Source organism: Pseudonaja textilis, chromosome 3, assembly GCF_049901715.1.
Source record: "Pseudonaja textilis isolate UNSWEBS1 chromosome 3, rPseTex1.2, whole genome shotgun sequence".
In the NCBI taxonomy this organism is placed as follows: Eukaryota; Metazoa; Chordata; class Lepidosauria; order Squamata; family Elapidae; genus Pseudonaja; species Pseudonaja textilis.
The window spans coordinates 92591398-92610572 of NC_141992.1; the positions used below are offsets into that span (position 1 = coordinate 92591398).

At 37.4% G+C, this 19175-nt stretch overlaps 1 protein-coding gene across 2 annotated transcripts in view; it reads left to right on the forward strand.

Annotated features, from left to right (window-relative positions):
* Positions 1–19175, forward strand: part of BRINP3 (BMP/retinoic acid inducible neural specific 3) — a 307089-nt gene that overhangs the window by 51231 nt on the left and 236683 nt on the right. For both annotated transcript variants that reach the window (XM_087930393.1, XM_026703240.2), the window contains exon 2: positions 714–999. In XM_087930393.1, coding sequence (XP_087786519.1) covers positions 764–999 — 236 coding nt within the window. In that variant the 5' untranslated portion in view covers positions 714–763. The remainder of the gene's footprint in view (positions 1–713; positions 1000–19175) is intronic.

The window sequence follows — 19175 nt, forward strand, 5'->3', positions numbered from 1 at the left end:
TCACCTTTATTATTACAAATTACTAGCTAATAGTAAGAGTAAATATCCATTCATTCAATTGGATTTTTACCTCTTCTAAAAATTGAACAAACTTACTCCAGAAAATCTGCTAGTCCCTTCTGAGAAGCTCCAATTTGGTGGAGTGTAGGAAGTTAAAGGAAGGAAAGGGAATCCATTCACTGATGAAGGGTTTTCCCAGTGCTATCAACATAATATTTTGGAGTGGGGTGGGAGGGAGGAGTGGGCACTGAAAATCTGATCTGAATATTGTACCCATGCTGGGATAGAATTGTTGAAAATCTGATATCAGTACTGAATCTGGATGGAATATTTGGGATCTGTACTCTCCACTATTTGAAATGGGACTTTATGCTCTATGAATGTCTGCTGGAGACAGAGAGAGAAGGAGTAAAGTAAATTGCTCTTTCCATCTGGCACTTCATTTCTGCCCATCTCTGCTTGCATACAAATGGAAATGTGCACACACAATTTCACAGGTTCAAGACATTTACTTGCACTGTTATGCACATGGTTCCTTATGCCTATACAAGCATAATGCACTGATGCAGATGCAGTCACAGGTCCAAGACAGAAGAAAGGTTCTCCCCCTTGACATGCCACCCTGTTTCTAGCTATTTGACAACTGTTTAGGAAGGGTGCTTGCCAGGTATGATAAGAGTGAGCTGATCTGTTTTCCTTTGTGTTTTGTGTAGGTGTGAAGAGACAGCTAAGAGAATGAAGACTCTAAGTCCCCAGTGGAAGCATGATATGGCGATGCAGTGTTGGTGCTGAATTGTTCTCTCTGATGGCTCTATGGGAGTGGATAGCCCTGAGTCTTCATTGCTGGGTTTTAGCGGTTGCTGCTGGTTCAGATCAGCATGCCACAAGCCCCTTCGACTGGCTTCTCTCTGATAAGGGACCTTTCCATCGCTCCCCAGAATATACAGATTTTGTGGACAGAAGCCAACAGGGATTTAGCACAAGATACAAGATTTACAGGTATGAAGCATTTGGGATCACAAGAGCAGTGTGAAGCTTTGGGGAAGCTTTATCTAAATAGGAAAAGGGAAAAATATGAATATAAGAAGCCAAGTTTCTATTCAGAACTGGGGCTTCTTGAGAACTAGAGGGATGGTTGATCAAGTGGTTGAGTGAAGACATTGTTGAAATTGATCAAAAATGTTGACTGACTTTCATGTATTGCTGAAAAAAGTTAATTTTAATTCCTAATCTACTTTTGATTTATATTTCTTATTTCTTTGCATGCACTTTTTTTTCAGAAAATACAGGATGCTAGAGAAAAATCATACTTCAAAAGTAGAGGACATGCCCACACTTGTTCCCTGATGTTTCTGAGATAGCTACATTCCTGTTGGTATCAGTGGAGGCTTTCCCTGGATTGCAAATAGTTTTTTTTTTTTAAAAAAAAATATTTTTAAACATTAAAAATAGTTTCTTTAGAGAAACATCCTCTGATTGGAACATCAAGGTGGGGATGTAAACTTCCCTACCCCCTTTCCACAATATTTTTTCTAAATAATAATTAGAAATAAAAAGCAATAAAATATTGATGCATTTATTTCAGAAATACTATAGCTAGTTTCTTTGCTTTCAGAATGACCACAGCTTGTTGAGAACCTTCAGAATTGTCTGTCAGAACAAACTAGCTTTTCTCAGTGTGATTTCTTTGAAACATGTAAGATTACTACTCCTATCATCTTCTATCATCTTCACCCAAAACACATGGAGTATGATGCATCGATTATCCTATGATATTCAAATCTATTGTATAGCAATTTCTTAATAGCATGAAGAAAATGTTTCAGCATTTAAATATCTTCCTGTTTAACTTCACTAATTGAGGCAATAATAATAAAGAGTTTCTAATTTAAACAGGTCAGTCCCAGGTTTGAAGGTTTGTACCATATAGCTTAATTGGTTGACTGCAAATTGGCTTCTTGTTTTAGAATGCATTATGGGTAAAGATCACTTGTTATATACTAGTTTTTTACACATCACCTGTTAAAGCATGGATTTGGGGGGTGTAAAAGAATAAGGAAATTTTAGGCATAACAATACCGACTCATAAAATGTGAACATTATTAATGCCATTCCTCCAGGTTGGGAGGATGAGAGTTTGCACATTGAAATGTTAGTATATATTAGAAATAAGTGTTGTGGATTTCCTACTTGTTTCTGAAATGTTGTTTATATTGAAAAGAGGAAAGTAAGAAAACAGCACCAATGGGATAAAATAGACAATATAGTTAACAAGTTTTAATTATGGATGAAAACCAGTACTGTAACTCTTTAGAATCTTTTTTTAAAAAAAACAGATTGATTATGAAAGAAACTGATTGATTGATATTTCTTGGCTTATTTGTGGTCTTGAAGTCATTTGAACAGGTGGTCATTCATTTGCTGTGAATTGTTTTGTTGTTGAATGTTTCCAGCATTTTGTTCTTAAGAACTGGGAGAAAACTCGGTGCGCCTGTACTATTTATGTTTGCATGCAAATCATAGCTGCTTTTTAAATATACACTTGGGAAGAGGATTGTTGATTATTTTATGTTCTAAAGATTTATATTCCTTTGCTTTTGCTTTTATTAATGCACCAGAGGGCACTGTGTTGCAGGTCAATTCTGTTTTAGATTCTTTTGTGATAGGCAGAAATATTAAGTAGTCTACACTGAACATGGTTCTAAAATATACATTGGGACATAAGGGGAACAATCAGTATATTGTATTTTATTTTATATTTTATTTATGGTATTTCAAAATCAAGTTGTCAATGATATTAGAGAGGAAAGAGAACCATCAGAACAACATATATACAGATTAATTGAGCATATTGGTTTTTCTTTTATAATGGTCAACAAAAGGCAACAAAATATAATACATGAGTACTGATTTTATCACTTCTGCTTTCAGTACATAACAGGTATTGGTGTAGTGACATGGGTATGTAAATACAAAAAATATCCTTCATGTACAATGTGCCTTTTCAAGTCTCACTTTACTATAACCTCTTGTAATGTACTCAGCAGAATAAGTAGGGATTGACCTTTTAAGTTAAATGAAATGTTTGCCACAAAGAATGGCTTCCATAAATCTAAAATTAATTAACTGCTTCTGTTTTTTGTAAATTTTGCTGAAGCACCATTCGTAGGATTAAATGTAAGAAAATAGCAAAGTCATCATGTCTATCATGTTTGATGTGGCTATCAAAAATGACCAAGAATTTCATTCAGTTTGCATTTTGATATTAACTTATTAAAAATGTTCTTCCCAAGTTCTTAAATGCAAGTAATTGTGTGGAATTCTCCAAATAAAAGTAACAAAGAGGAAAAATATATGTAATTGTTGCTTTCTAAAAAAACGTTGTATCTGAAACAAAATGGTATTAGATTATTAAATTGGTGTAATTAGATTAGACTGATAAGTAATCCTACTTATTAGGGAAAAAAAGGCACTTTTCATTTTTTTAAAAAGGTGAAACTTGTAGCAGATTTATTAGCCCACCCAGGTTCAAAATCAGGGTTATGATGTACATGAATTAAGGCATATGGAGTAGGAGTTAATGAGTAGTTGTCACGAAGAGCCTGTGCTTGCTCCATTTTAATATAAGCAGCCCCAGTGTAGCTCATTTAGTGGTGCAAATATTCTTCTCTGTGAGCAGTCTTGCAGAACACTTTTACTCGCATTGAAACCGGATGAGTTACTTCAGTAGTTCCATACCCTCATCTTCAGAGAGCAATTGCTATTGTGACTCCTGGTTTCTGTTTTGCTTCCCCTCCTCTGTCTGCTCAGACAATAGTCTATCTAATGGTGCTGGAGTTGGCTGCTCATTGTTTTTCAGTACTGCTGAAGATGATTCTTGAACTGACTGCTCATCATCAGTCCCCTCCTCTAACTCTGAATCTTAGCCCACCATGATAATAAGTTTCTATGAAACGTACACATGTCTCAGAAAAGGAAGAAAACAAATGGCATATAAATGATATATAAGCTGCAAATATCACAAATGAGATGGTTTTGAAAAAACAAAAACTCTTGGATGGTATAGGAAAATCAGGAAATGAAAAAAATGTACATAATTGCATTGTATTATATTTAAGAAAATATCATTTTTAAACTAAAACTATTTTGTATTTGTTACAACATAGAAGTTGTATCTGGAATGGATGGTGCCTATAAATGGGGAGGTGATGTAATGGACTACACTGAAGCAGTAGTTTCCCAGGAAGAAGGAGCATGTTCCATGGTGGGGAGGGAGTTGAAACAAGAGGCAACACAATCAGAGCTTCTTTGAAGACAGAAAATTAGGATAGCCACTCCCTAGAATCTCTGTGGCTATATACTTTAGGGTGATAGTGGTATTGGTTTATTCAGGCAACATTCTGTCATTTTGTTGGGCATGTGTTCTTTTATTTCTCATGGCATTATAAGAGATTGTTGTTCCTCTTATAATTGCCTTCATTGTGTCCCATATGTTTTGTTTCGTGGTTACTTCGTTATTGTTTTCTTTTAGAAAATAATTTAATTCCTCTTTCAGCTTATTGATATACCCATCATCATTTATTAACTGAGTATTTAATGTCCATCTTTTCTTTGTTTTTCTCCTATCTCTCCAAATTAATTGTATTGGGTTGTGGTCGGCCCATTCATTTGGTAAGATTTTAATTTCTTTTATCTCATTAGCCAATTCCGGGTCCATCCAAGCCATGTCTATTCTGGTCCAAATTTTGTGCGGATTGGAATAGTATGTAAACTGTTTCTCTTCTGGATTTAGTTTTCTCCATAGGTCTATTAAGTTTAGTTCCTTCATCATATGCTTACAGAACATAGAAAATTCTCTTTTCCCTTTCTTGTTCTTATTCACATTACTATGGTCTTTTTGAAGGTCAGCAATGGAGTTAAAGTCACCTATCAAGCAGATATTCCTATTTTCGAAGCCTATTATTTTTTGGTGGAGGTCTTTAAAAAATTTCCCTTGTTCTTCATTTGGCGCATAGAATGCTACCAATAAAAATGTGAGTTCTAGTCCCATCTCATCTGCAGGAAGAAGGCAATGGCAAATCACTTTGAAACATTCTGTCAATCGGTTGTGTCAATTGGTTGTGAGCAAATAAATACCTGAACTTTGGCTGGATTGTTCAATGCCATTCATGGACTGAGTCTGAAAATATAAGCTTTAAGAGATATGGTAGTGCAGTGGCTAGAGTGCAGTACTACAGGCTACTTCTGCTGACTGACTGCAATTTGGCAGATCGAATCTCACCAGGTTGACTCAGCCTTCTATCCTTCTGAGGTGGGTAAAATGAAGACCCAGATTGTAGGGGTAATATGGTGACTCTGTAAACTGCTTAGAGAAGGCTGTAAAAGCACTGTGAAGTGGTGTATAAGACTACATGCTATTGCTATTTACGTGATTTAAATAAACCGAAGTTTTTAAAGACATACCAACATAAAATGTATTATAGTTATTCAAGTGGATCTATTTGACATATGTGCTACCAGAGTCATATTAAACACCTAAAAAATGCTTGTAGCTATTTCACCAATCTCAGTTGAGCAGATGTATTCCTATCACAGCTAGTAATATAATCCACAACAGGTTTGGGAGTTGTAGTGCATAGAAGAGAAAGAAACTCAGTGAAGCATGATTAAATCATTTATGATATTTTTGTCCTCCTAGTGTCATGAAATCCTTAATATTTTTATTAGATTCAGTGCAGATGTTGCACAGTAATGAGAAGGGTTTTTTTTTAAAAGCTAGGTGAATTTTTCAAAACATATAGAAGAAAAAATCCTCTATAAACAACAACCCCCTCCAAAAAAATAAACACAGAAAAAAAGATATATAGTGTTCCAGTGTATTGTAGATTGGAATGGTTTAAAAAAGAATCATAAGCATAATTAAAGCATAAACTTTAAAATGATTTGCAAGACTATTATGCAAATTAAATTAGGCTACATTTAGTACAAGTTCTAGGTTACATTAAGGTCAGGTGGAAAGTATTGACATTTTAATTGATTCCAATAAAACTTACTGCATTCTAATTCTTTTAGTATTGTTTTCCAATGAACTATGATACCTCTCTGAAAGCTTTACAATGTTTGATAAAATTAAGACTGTCTTCCTTAATAACAGCAAGCCTGTGATGCTATCTAATGCATAATAAATTACACAGCACAGTAAAGATTTTAAAAATGTATATTTAGTATGGGAACCTGAGGAGACCCTTGGTTCATCAACAAATACTTGGTATTAATATAGAGTGATTCTTTTATTTTGAGGATAAAACAAACACCAATCCATTGTAGAGGAACTGCCCAACTAAAAAATTAAGCTGTAATTGTGACACGATGCTTCTAAAATGAACAACCAGTTTAAAACCACAGTAACAAGAATCTGTCACTCTGATAACTGTTCAGACTATAATAGTGACTAAAATGAAGCCTCGGGACCATAAAGCAAAGGTAAAGTGCTTACACAAGATTACACAAGAAAAGAGGAATGCACGATGACAAGGTAAAGCCTCCAGGATATGAACAGCATAATAAAGCCATTCATGCAAACATTCATATACACAGTAAGGCCATGCAGATCTTTAAAGGGTAGCAGAAAATAATGTATTTTTTTTTAAGTTGCAGTAAGGTATTTTCTGCCTTAGTTAATCAGATCTTCTTTCTAGGCTCTTTGATGGACAAGCTGGAAATTGATATGCTGTCTTTTCCCCATCCTTTTTATCTCTATTTTAATACTCTGGTTTCTCTTCAGATCATATGAATCTATATTAAAAGCAATTTTAAAGGAAATAATACAGAGGAAATAATACAAACATCAATTTAATAAATACTTTGAAACAATCTGACTCAAATTCCTCAGGGCTAATGTCCTTTAATGGCTAGTTCATAAATTATACTATATAACTAGTGAGGAGAAAGAAAGTATACAACTCCCGTTGGCATATCTTGGCCGAAATCATACTAATCTCATATATTAAAATTAGAAACCTGAAAACTTCCCTAGGAACAGGACAGCCAAATTACTACCAAATATTATGATATTTGTCAAAAATAAACATGCCTGTCTGTGTCTCTATCTATCTATCTATCTATCTATCTATCTATCTATCTATCTATCTATCTATCGCTATCTATCTATCATCATCTGTAGACTCTTTCTTTCTATTTCTCATAATTTTTATAGGTTCCCATTTCATGACAAGTGACTCTAGTGGTGTACAACAGTCAGTAAAAAAGAAAACATATATAAAAATAGACATTTAAAATGTATAAATGGAACTGATAAAAATTAAAAATATATACAGATTCCAAGGACTGAAAGAGAGCACATCCAGCTCAATGCAGAAACATCTGGACAAGTTTCTAGTTCCCTGGGACCTCCAGGTCTGATGGTATATGTCTTCTAGAGCATTAAAAGAAATGGAGCTCTAACCTCACTTCAAATGAGAAGAATGTTCCATAAGGTGGGTATCACAACAGAGAAGGCACACTGTGAGCATCTAAATATAGCTCTGTGAAGATGGTATCCATATATATCCTTTCTGACAGATCTAATGGACTAGGGTGATAAAATTGGGGAGTTGTTATCTCTCAGATAAGCCATCCCATGATATGAAGGGCTTTAAAGGTTAAGACCAGCATTTTGAATTAGACTTGGGAGCAATCTGATAACCAATGCAGCTCATGGAGCAGAAATGTAATATGAACTGTCCTAGAAGCACACATAACTGCTTGTGTTGTTGCATTTTGTACCAGCTGAAGTGCCTGGATATTCTTCAAAGCAGCCCTACGTACAGTGCATTACAATAGTCCAATCTGAAAGTGACTAAGGCATTAGTGACTGTGAACAGAACTTCCCAATCCAGAAACAGGCACAATTGGTGTACAACCCAAAGCTGTGCAAACTGCCACTTACTCCTTGAGCAGGAGTTGTGTTTCCAGGAGGAGATGCACATAGCGTCTGTCTAGAACAGTGCAATTCCATTCATCACTATCTTAGACCCAGTATGCTCTCAAACCCAGAGCTACTCAGTCTTCCTAAGGTTCATTTGAAACCTATGAATTCCCATCCAGAATCTCATAGCCTCCAGATGCTGAGGTGAGATGTTAACAACATTGCCTAATTTACCAGAGACTGAGATGTTATACTGATGATACCTCACCTCATGGTGATGGATAAGCTCACTCAATAGCCTTATTTAGATATTAAAAAGGAGCACTGAACCCTGTTGTACCTTGAATAGTATGATACAAGGGCAGACTTTCCCTCCTCAATCATCACCACCTAAAATCAACTTTAATGAAAGGAGATGAATCAGCACTGTGAGGCCTACCTCTAACTCTCTAACTAATCCAGAAGATACCACATTTGATGGTATTGAGAGCACTACTGCCATCCTGCCCGGACCAGTAGTCATAAACAAAGCATAATCAGAAATGTTTCTTTCCCATACCCAGGTCTGAATCCTATTGAAAAGGATCCAGAAAATATCTCAAATTCAGATTATTCCTTAAATTCTGTTGACATTCCATGAGTTTATAAAGACATTAAAAAAAAGGAATAACAATGAAATTGAGAAGAACAGAAGAAAATAATGATTTCTAACACTGAAGTTGGATATGGGAGCACATGAAACGCAACAGAAGGGAGAAGAAATAAAATCACTTCATGAGCTTGATGGAGACTCACAGGAACCTAAACTTTGTGGAGATTCAGGTTTAGTACACATTAGTGTTGTTAATGTTCATGAGCCTGTGCTGAGAAACCACTAACCTCTGTAGCTGACTGCATTGTATTTTGTTTATGGGGCCACTGTGAGAATGAAGATTGTAAATATGTTGTAAAGAAAATTGTTTAGCTTTCACTAGAACATCTTTGGTGACAGAATAAAAGGCTAAAACAATCTACTCTGCTTTGTTTTCTTTTTAATTAATTTTTCACCAATCTGTAAATTGCTTTTGGCTACTGTCAAGAAGGATGGCTTTCTGATATAAATTTCAACTTTAGTAATAAGTCAAGTTCATTTTTTCCCTCCTCTTTTGCTATATAATACCTCAAGCCTAAATGTTGTCATTCCTTATGGAGCACTAGATATGGGTAGCTTATACTAAGGATTGGGAGTTATAGTCAGCATTTCATATTAATTATGTTTTAATCTTAAATCAGACTGAGGCAAAATAGCTTGCCACTGGAATACACATGCTTATGCACATGTATTTTTTAAAAAGTATTTTTGTATCAAGAATAATTTTAAGATTTTAAAAGTGCATAATGTGATTTCCCCCTAGATGGAGGGACATGTGATCCTCTGTTGTATCTACATTTATTTAAAATAATTACAATTTTGCCTATTCTCAACAGACAGACTGAAGAGAGGCAAAATGTCTGACGATTTTAGATGTGAAACTTCACCCTTGTTTAGTTTCCTTTAATTTGCTTTTAAATACTCTGTTCTATCATTTAAGATTCTAGAGGAGTTAATAAGGGCAGACACTTTCGGCAGAGGAAACAGTTATTCAGAACATTTATTTTGTTGGTTCCACAGAGGAGTTCTTTTTTTCTCTTTTTTCAGACTCAGAAGGGTCAGTTTTGGCTTAAATGTAACTGAGGCTGTAAGATCTTTATTGCAGTTATGTGTCGCGTTGAGCGACCGGTCTGTTGTTTCGGCTTTCTGGTTGATTGCTGAATTCCTCTCAGAGAATAACCCTTGCAAGGGTGAGTTAGTCCTCGCAAGGACGAAGTTTAAAGTAACCCTCACAAGGGTGAGAAAATAGCCCTCGCAAGGGCGAGATAGAGTGGGACCCTCGCAAGGGTGAGGCTAGGCAAGACTCTCACAAGAGTGATTGCCAAGCAAGCACAAGAAATAAAACACACAAAACACAAGAGATCTTAAAATGAGGCAACACTTTGAGCCTGGGGGAGATGGGATTCCCTGGCTGCCCTGGAACAGATGGAAAAATGTCCCGGCTTCTCTGCTTCTTCTGCTCCTTTTTCTCTTCCCCCAGGCTTTTTGCTGTCCTCTTTTATTGTGCTAATTCAAGGGAGGAGGTGAGAGAGGAAATTTACAGGAAGGTAAAGAGATACAATGTTAATCTTTTTAGACCAGTCTACGTGACATGAGCCACATACTCTGTAGCTGCTATTTTGTAACAACTATAGATAAGCAAATCTTCTTTGAATTGTCTGAGGTTAATCTTTTATTAACTCCCTTCCTGTCAGTGCTTTCCTGCTGTATACGTGCTCTTAGCAAGATTTCTTTTTGTGGAAAAATACAAGACAGAACCAAGATAAAATAGTCACAATTCCTCCTTTTCTTTATTTTTTGTGCTCATGACTCTAGGTAGAGTTCTTTCTCTTCCAGAGTAGTCTCACAAGGTGGCAACAAGCCCTTCGGTTTGTTGATGCCTTGCTGAACCAGCTCATACGAGGAGAAGTCCTCATCCCCCGAGTCGTGGCTGGACCGAGTTAAGAAATTTTCTTTGGGAGAAAAGAAGTTATTAATGTCTATTTCCTCCTCTGACTCTTGGTCAGAGTACCATTCCAACAGCGGTTTTTTACCAGATCTTTTGATTCAATGCTGGATGTAAGAAAGCTAACTGTTTTTTGAGTATTGTTAATTTCATTGTCAAGTGTTTTCAAACGATCCTTCAATAATTTTAGTAAACGTCCTATTACACATGGACCAATAGTACATGCAAGAAGCAATAACACAAGAGGACCTATTAAGGCTGATAAGAGTGTTGTTAACCAGGGAGAAAAATTAAACATGCTTTGATACCATGACTGTCCTTGAGATATCATAATTAGACATAGATATAGAAAGACGAATTGTAAAAATATTCCCTTCATCTCCTAGACCATCCCACTGACGTCCTCCCCAAGTAAACCCAACCATCCATTGTTTTTTTGTAAGTGTCTTTCCTTTTGCAGTAAATGTGATTCTGAGTGGATTTAGTCTCTGTCCACAACAAGGCCTTGAAGAGCAGGGAAGATGTTCTTGAGCACGGGTAATATGAATATAGTCATTTTTGGTAGGCGCTTCCCACCAGATATGACCTGTGGATACACAACTCCATTTTTTACAATATCTGTCAACTACCCCACCGCAGGCAGCACGAGAAGCACCAGTACTGTGAGCAGGACAAAAATATAGTCTAAAGTTGTGAATAGGTGCTGGAGAACAGGAGCCTTGCTTGTCCCATATATCAGCTTGTAGTTCTTTATCTGCAAATTTTTCTACTCCTGTCCCCATTTCAGCAAAATCCATGAAAAGCTGAGGAAACCATGGCCATCTAGTATAATTAGTGGTGGTGTTTAAAATATTTCCTTGAAAATCAAGGATAGTCCAGGTATAATTTTGAGGTTGATGTTCATTTGTAGAAGGTTGTAAGCTTCGAGGAATGCGATGATAGCCAAATCTTGGAACAGCACGAGATGCAGACCGCTTAGAGATGGAGTTGTCAGCGATGAAGACAGGATGCCCAAGATGGCGAGCTCGAATGGGAGCTGTAGTCTTACGATGAGTGTCATCAGGGATGAGGTGGCGTCTTCGCATGACAGGTGTTTTGTAGTGAACAGGAACCCAGGAAGATGAATGATGCAATATGCATTTGGTGACATCACAGGGTGGAAAGCAGCAACGAAGATGCCATTGCAGTTTGTCTCCAGGAAAAGTTGTCTCAGAATTAGCTTGAGATGGCAATGTAGGAAAAGCAGAGGATAGTGGAGGAGATGCCACTGAAGGAGTGGAAAGTAATAGAACAGTGTGATTAAAGTATGTGTGATTGTGAGAAAATCCTAAGCAAGAATAAGATCCTATAGTAGATAGAGTAACATGTATAGTTAAAAATATTAAACAAGGAGAATAGTAATAGTGAACAGTAATGTCAGAAGTAGGCGAAAGAAAGCTACCATTGTGTTGGAAAACATAATTACATGCAGAAAGGTGATTATCTTTAAAAATAAAGGTAACAGTGTCAGCAAGAAAAGTAAAAATAGCATCAGGAGATGCCCTGAATTGAGAAAAGACAGGAAATATTGATATCAGAAGAAAATTAGAGTTAGAGTTAGGTTTGCCATGGTAAGGTCTGACACAGCGAGCAGGAACCCAAAGCACTCGATCAGGAAGTTGGACAGCAGCGTAACCTTTTCCCCAAGTGATGAGCTGTGCAGGACCTTTCCACGTAGGATCTGGAAGCTGTCTGAAATAGACAAGAGGACGGGAAGAGGGAACTACTGGCTTGGTGAAGTGGCGAGAAGCCGCTGTGGAAGAAGGAGAGCCAGTAAGATTAAGAAAGTTAAGAGAATAGAGAGTAATGTTCAAGATGTTTTGTAACGCTGGGAGTTTCGGGGGGCCTAAGCCTTTTTTCCCTATTTGCCGATCAAGGGCATTTTTCAGAGTTTGGTTTGCCCTTTCCACAATAGCCTGACCTTGGCTATTGAAAGGTATGCCAAATTTATGTGTGATGGCCCACTTATGGCAAAACTCAGCAAAGGGAGAACTGACATAAGCAGGACCATTATCTGTTTTGAGAATTTTTGGACATCCCAACGTTACGAATGACCGAATACAGTGATTAATAACATTTTTAGTAGCCTCTCCTCTTTTGTAATGTTGCCATAATAAACCCTGAATATGTATCAACTGATACATGAATGTATTTCCAGGGAGCAAAGGGAGGATAATGAGTTACATCCATTTGCCATGTATCACAGGCTTGAGTACCCCTAGGATTAACACCTTCAGGGATACCTTTGGCCTGCAAGCTACATGTTGGACATTGTTGAATTATTGCTATGGCTTCTTGATACGTAATCCCAAATTGCTGTACCAAGGCCTTCTTATTTTGATGGAAATAGTCATGACTCTCCCCAGCTGAAAGCTGTTGTGGAAGAGGAGAGGAGGCCATAATTTTACAAGCCTCATCTGCCATATGATTGCCTTCTGCCAGAAATCCAGGCAATTGCTGATGACTTCTGATATGAGCTACAAATAAAGGTTTCCCTCGCTTTTTCAGCAGTGTCTGAAGCTGTAAAAAAAGTGTCATGAGAGAAGGAGGGGTAACAGGAGAAATATATGCATCGAAAATATGAGCAACCATCTGAGTAACATACATGCTATCAGATATTACATTTAAAGATTCCTGTGGAAAAAGAGACAAGGCCAAAGAAAAAGCAGCTAACTCAGCTTGTTGTGCTGAGTTCTGTGGGGCAGTTAAGCGTTTGTTCTATTGAGCATTTTCACACCATGCACATGCTCCAATATTTTTTGAACCATCAGTAAAGACAGTTAAGCCTTCCTTCAATGGCTGTTGGACAAAAGGTGATTGTAAAACAAAAGGAACTGTCTTCAACACCTGCAGTCGTGAATCAGATGGAAGGTGGCATGACACTTGGCCACACCAATCTTCCAATGCATCCTGCAGTGTTGTGGAAGTCTGAAAAAGAGGTTCCCATTGACTAATCTTAAAACGAATATACAATGTAAAAATATCCATTCCCATCAGGGCTTTGGTTCTCTTGCGCCCTTTTTGTATAAGAAAAGCCATTTGTGCTGCTTTAGTAAAAATAGAGGTTTTTGGAGTATGTGGTAGGTGTAACCATTCCAAGAAATGAAGATTTTTTGCATTAGACACTTGAACAATTATTGCAGTCAGTAATTGATGAGTGGAAATAATAGCAAGAGAAGGTGGTGTGTCTGCAAGTGCACGGTTTACCCATTGAGTTGCTAGGGCTGTGTTTACTTGCTTTAAAGCTTCTAGATGCTGAGTTGAAAGATAGACCTTATCTGCAGGATTTTTTAATCCTACTAGTGCTTGAAAAAGCGGTGATAGCATCTGTGTGGTTAGAGCAAGATATGGTCTAGCCCAGTTAATAACTCCCAAGTACTGTTGTAATTGAACCAATGTGGTTGGCTGTGGAAGTGTGAGTGAAGGAATATGTGGAGATGCTGAGGAAGCTAAAACCTTGTGACCTAAATATTGCATTGGGTAGTGAGACTGGATTTTTTCAGGTGCTATATGTAACCCTGCTTTTGCTAATGTGGTCAAGAGGATCGGAAAAGTTTTTTGTACCGTCCCCTTTGGCCCATCAGCCGCAATTAAGATATCATCCATGTAATGATATACAAGAAAATTAGGAAATTGAGATCTATAAGGATGCAGAGCCTCATTGACAAAATATTGACACATAGTTGGTGAATTAAGCATACCTTGTGGAAGAACTTTCCATTGATACCTAGATGTGGGTTTAGAGTTATTGAGTTCTGGCACTGTAAATGCAAAGATGATTCTATCCTTTTGTGCCAGAGGTATAGAAAAGAAACAGTCCTTTAAATCTATTATTATGAGATCAAATCCAGCTGGGATCAAATTAGGATTAGGCAGACCATTGAGTGTAACAGAAAGAGTTGGTTTTGAAGCTTGAACAGGTTGCTGCAATGCAAACAAAGAAAGAGGTTCAAAAAGAGGCAAAATTATAAGTGTAGCAACTACTGTCCCCTTTTTTAAAGAAAAGCAATGATCTCCTATTGCAGCCAATGCAAGATTATTAAGAGCAGAAGAGTCATATAAGTAAGGAGCTGCAACCACACCCTCTATTGTAAGAGAAGAATTGGGAATAAGCAAGACAGGTGTGGAAGGAGGAAGAGGTTTGAAAAGTGTTGCAGTTAAAGGAAGAGTAAAAAACAGCACCAGGATCATCATACACAAGATCCTCTAACAATACCACAGGAAACGTTGTGGCAGTTAGTTCAGCCTTTGTGGCGGGGCTAGCTGAAGACCCCTCAATTAGTATTCAGATTGCCACACAACATATTGTGCTGGAGTCATAAGCATAGAAAAAAGCATTTTCCAATCATACAATAACATAACTGTATTAGCTGTAACCAAAGAATCAAGTATTCCCCTAGTAAAAGGAGAATGCAATCCATAAGTTGTAACTGCATCTTTTATATTTTTCAAAACTTTAAACTCAATGTTACTATGAACATTGCCTCCTCCCCCCGGGATGATAGTCATAGGATAAGCAGAAGGTTCTTCTGTTTCTAAAGATAGGGGTGATGACAAAAGATTAGTTATGATTCCTCCCATAGGATTCATAATAGGAGAATCAGAAAGAGAAGGAAGAGCAGGAGGAGGAGGGGAAGAAATATCTGAATAAGGAGGTGGTAGGGAAGACTTTGATTCCAAATGAGCTGCAAGAGGCTTAGAAGTTTTTGAATTAGAAGAGTGGGAGTCAGAAGAAACAGGAGAAAAGGAATTTTCAGGAAGACTAGTAGGAGGATATATAGTTGTTATAGCAGCCATTATTGCTCTCCAAGAAATAAGAATATCCATGGGAGCCCTGGGAACTTTATGTAAATATTTTCCTAATTTTTCCCAGTGAGAATGGCTAAGAGTTCCAGCAGATGGATAGGCTGGACAGTGTGCCTCAATATAAATTATAAATTTATTTAAAGATTTTTTAGAAATAGGGTACACAGTGGTACCATTGGTTTTTTGAAAGGAATTAGCTTTCTTCACTAGATTATAAAGTTCGTCCCTATGCCCTGACGAAACTTGAGAAATTGAGGAGCCCATACTTACTTTTTTTGTCGACGTAGCCTATACCAGGCGAAGAAGAATGAGGTGAAGAAGATGCACTTCTAGACAAAAGTCACACCTTGGAACCAGAAAGGCGAAGGGATCCCAGACGATTAGAGATCCCGGACGAGCCCCCAGCTGTCGCGTTGAGCGACCGGTCTGTTGTTTCGGCTTTCTGGTTGATTGCTGAATTCCTCTCAGAGAATAACCCTCGCAAGGGTGAGTTAGTCCTCGCAAGGACGAAGTTTAAAGTAACCCTCGCAAGGGTGAGAAAATAGCCCTCGCAAGGGCGAGATAGAGTGGGACCCTCGCAAGGGTGAGGCTAGGCAAGACTCTCACAAGAGTGATTGCCAAGCAAGCACAAGAAATAAAACACACAAAACACAAGAGATCTTAAAATGAGGCAACACTTTGAGCCTGGGGGAGATGGGATTCCCTGGCTGCCCTGGAACAGATGGAAAAATGTCCCGGCTTCTCTGCTTCTTCTGCTCCTTTTTCTCTTCCCCCAGGCTTTTTGCTGTCCTCTTTTATTGTGCTAATTCAAGGGAGGAGGTGAGAGAGGAAATTTACAGGAAGGTAAAGAGATACAATGTTAATCTTTTTAGACCAGTCTACGTGACATGAGCCACATACTCTGTAGCTGCTATTTTGTAACAACTATAGATAAGCAAATCTTCTTTGAATTGTCTGAGGTTAATCTTTTATTAACTCCCTTCCTGTCAGTGCTTTCCTGCTGTATACGTGCTCTTAGCAAGATTTCTTTTTGTGGAAAAATACAAGACAGAACCAAGATAAAATAGTCACAGTTATGCTACCTGTCATTTTACAAATAACAGTGCTACAATTCTGCAGAATAGTCTTGGTTTTGTGTAGAAGCTTTGTGTAGAACAGGTTTTATGTAGAAGCTTTGTGTAGAACAGACATTGTTCCTACACATTTGTTGGAAATAAACTTTTTAATGTTTATTTTTTATTTATTTTGATTGGTCAATCGCTTACAAGATAATAGGTATAAATATATACATAGTTATGAATACATGAAATGGGTACACATAAGAAAAATAAAAGAAACAATAGGACAGGGACGGTAGGCACGTTGGTACACTTATGCAGGCCCCCTACAGACCTCTCGGGAAAGGGGTGAGGTCAATAGTAGACAATCTAAGGTTAAAGCTTTTGGGGTTTGGGAAAGAAACCACAGAGTGTGGTAGAGTATTCCAGACATTGACCACTCTGTTGCTGAAGTCGTATTTTCCTCAGTCAAGTTTAGTGCAGTTAACCTTGAGTTTGTATCTATTGTGTGCTCTTGTGTTGTTATGGTTGAAGCTGAAGTATTCATTGACAGGTGTAAGTCATTGCAATGTATGATTTTATATACCATACTTAGATTAGACCGAAGACAGCATAATTCAAGGTTTTCTGGGTCTAGAATTTTGAGTCTGGTGGCATAAGGTATTCTACAATGAGTAGAGGAGTGGAGAATTCTTCTTGTGAAATATTTCTGGACTTTCTCAACTGTGCTAATATCAGATACATAATGTGGGTTCCAGACTGATGAGCTGTATTCGAGTATTGGTCTAGCAAATGTTTTGTATGCTCTAGTTAGTAGTGTGATATTACCAAAGAAAAAGCTACGCAGGATTAGGTTAACAACTGTTAATGCCTTTTTGGCTATGTAGTTACAGTGGGCTCTAGCACTTAGATCATTACAGATGAGTATTCCAAGGTCCTTTATAGAGTTTGGATCATCAACAAGGTCTTGACTATTCAGCTTGTATTTTATTTTCTGTTTTGTTTTTTTTTGCCAATATGTAGGACACAGCATTTATTTGTTGAGATTTGAAGTTGCCATTTGTTTGACCATTCTGATACATAGTCAAGATCTTTTTGAAGGGTAGCAGTATTGTCTGTAGTATTGAACACCTTTAAATCATCAGCGAAGAGAATGCAGTTGCTCTTAATATGATCACAGAGGTCATTTATGTAGAGTATGAAGAGAGTTGGTCCTAGAACACTGACTTGGGGGATACCACTATTGACAGGTACAGAATTTGATAGGACACTCCCAATTTTGACCATTTGTTGTCTGTTTGACAGAAATGCTTCTATCCATTTATGCAGGTGTCCAGAGATACCATAAGATTTTAGTTTTAGGAGTAGTTTGTCATGTACCACTGAATCTAAGGCTTTACAGAAGTCTATGTAAGTTGCGTCTATTACTTTGCCCTGATCGAGTTGTGTAGTCCATATGATTTTGCAGTGTAAGAGTTGCAGATTACAGGATAGTTTTTTTTCTGAAACCAAATTGTTTATTAAAGAGTAGGTTGTTTGTCTCTAAGTGGGGGATAGGGATTGGTTAATAATTGATTCCATTACTTTACAGGTGATGCAGCATAAAGAGATTGGTCTGTAATTTTCAACTAGGCTGGGGTCTCCCTTTTGAAGATGGGGATAACCATGGCTTGTAACCATAGGTTAGGCAGGGAGCTGGTCCTGAAAGATTTTTCAAAGGTTATGCTTAGAGGTTCTGCTATGGCAGTGGATAGCTTTTTTAAGAAGTAGGCACATATTCTGTCCGGTCCAATAGATAGAGATGGTTTTAGATTGTGTAGTGCTTTTTCAACCTCATTCAAATCAATGAGGGGTTTACTTCTGAGTAAACAACCTGTTGCCTTCAACCAATCCCCCTCCTCCAAAAGTCTAGCCTGCAGACCAAAAATATATCTACAAGTATTGTCTGCTGGTCTATATTACCTATGGAAAACAACTTTAATATTCATGGTTCTTTCTCTTTTTCCACAGCTTTCTTAAGATCATGGGAAGAAGGCAAAATATGTGATTAGGCTCTGAGCCTCAGAATGCACATGTATATACAGTTCCCAACTTATTTATTTAGTGCAGCTTTCATAAGTGAACATTCAGGGAATAGCAACAGCACTAAGACTTATATACTGCTTCACAGTGCTTTACAGCCCTCTCTAAGTGGTTTACAGGAATGCTGGAAAAGGGATTTATTATAAGTTGAGCAGAAAGTTATTATCAATAGCTGTTTACTTTTGTGATTTACATCTTTTCAAATGAATACTTTTTCACATTATCCAATATTATAAAGCTGTTACGTACACATGATTGCAAAATGTAAAATTTTTATTTGAAAGGGATAGCTAGTTTTCTCAGGACAATAAGATGCAACCTGTATTACTGCAGATCTCAGTTCAATTCACAGTCTTAGCAGAAGCTTTAAGATGTTTGTACTGCAGTAACTATCAAGTCTGCACACTGTCCAGCTGTCCAGAGGGGCTCTAATTATCCTTTCTTAGTACTCCCTGAACATGCCTCCTCACATTATCTGAGCATTCCTTGTAGCAGAAAAGCACAAGAACAGCTATGAAAATAATAAATGTTGGGTTTAGTCACCAATACACTACAGAGAAGAGTGCACATTTCTGTAACAGGCTCCTATTACAAGTAGTCCAAGTTCATTTGTTTACAACTGTTTGAACTTACAACAGTGATTTACAACTGGTCTTTATTCATAAAATCATTGCAGTCCTCTCATGG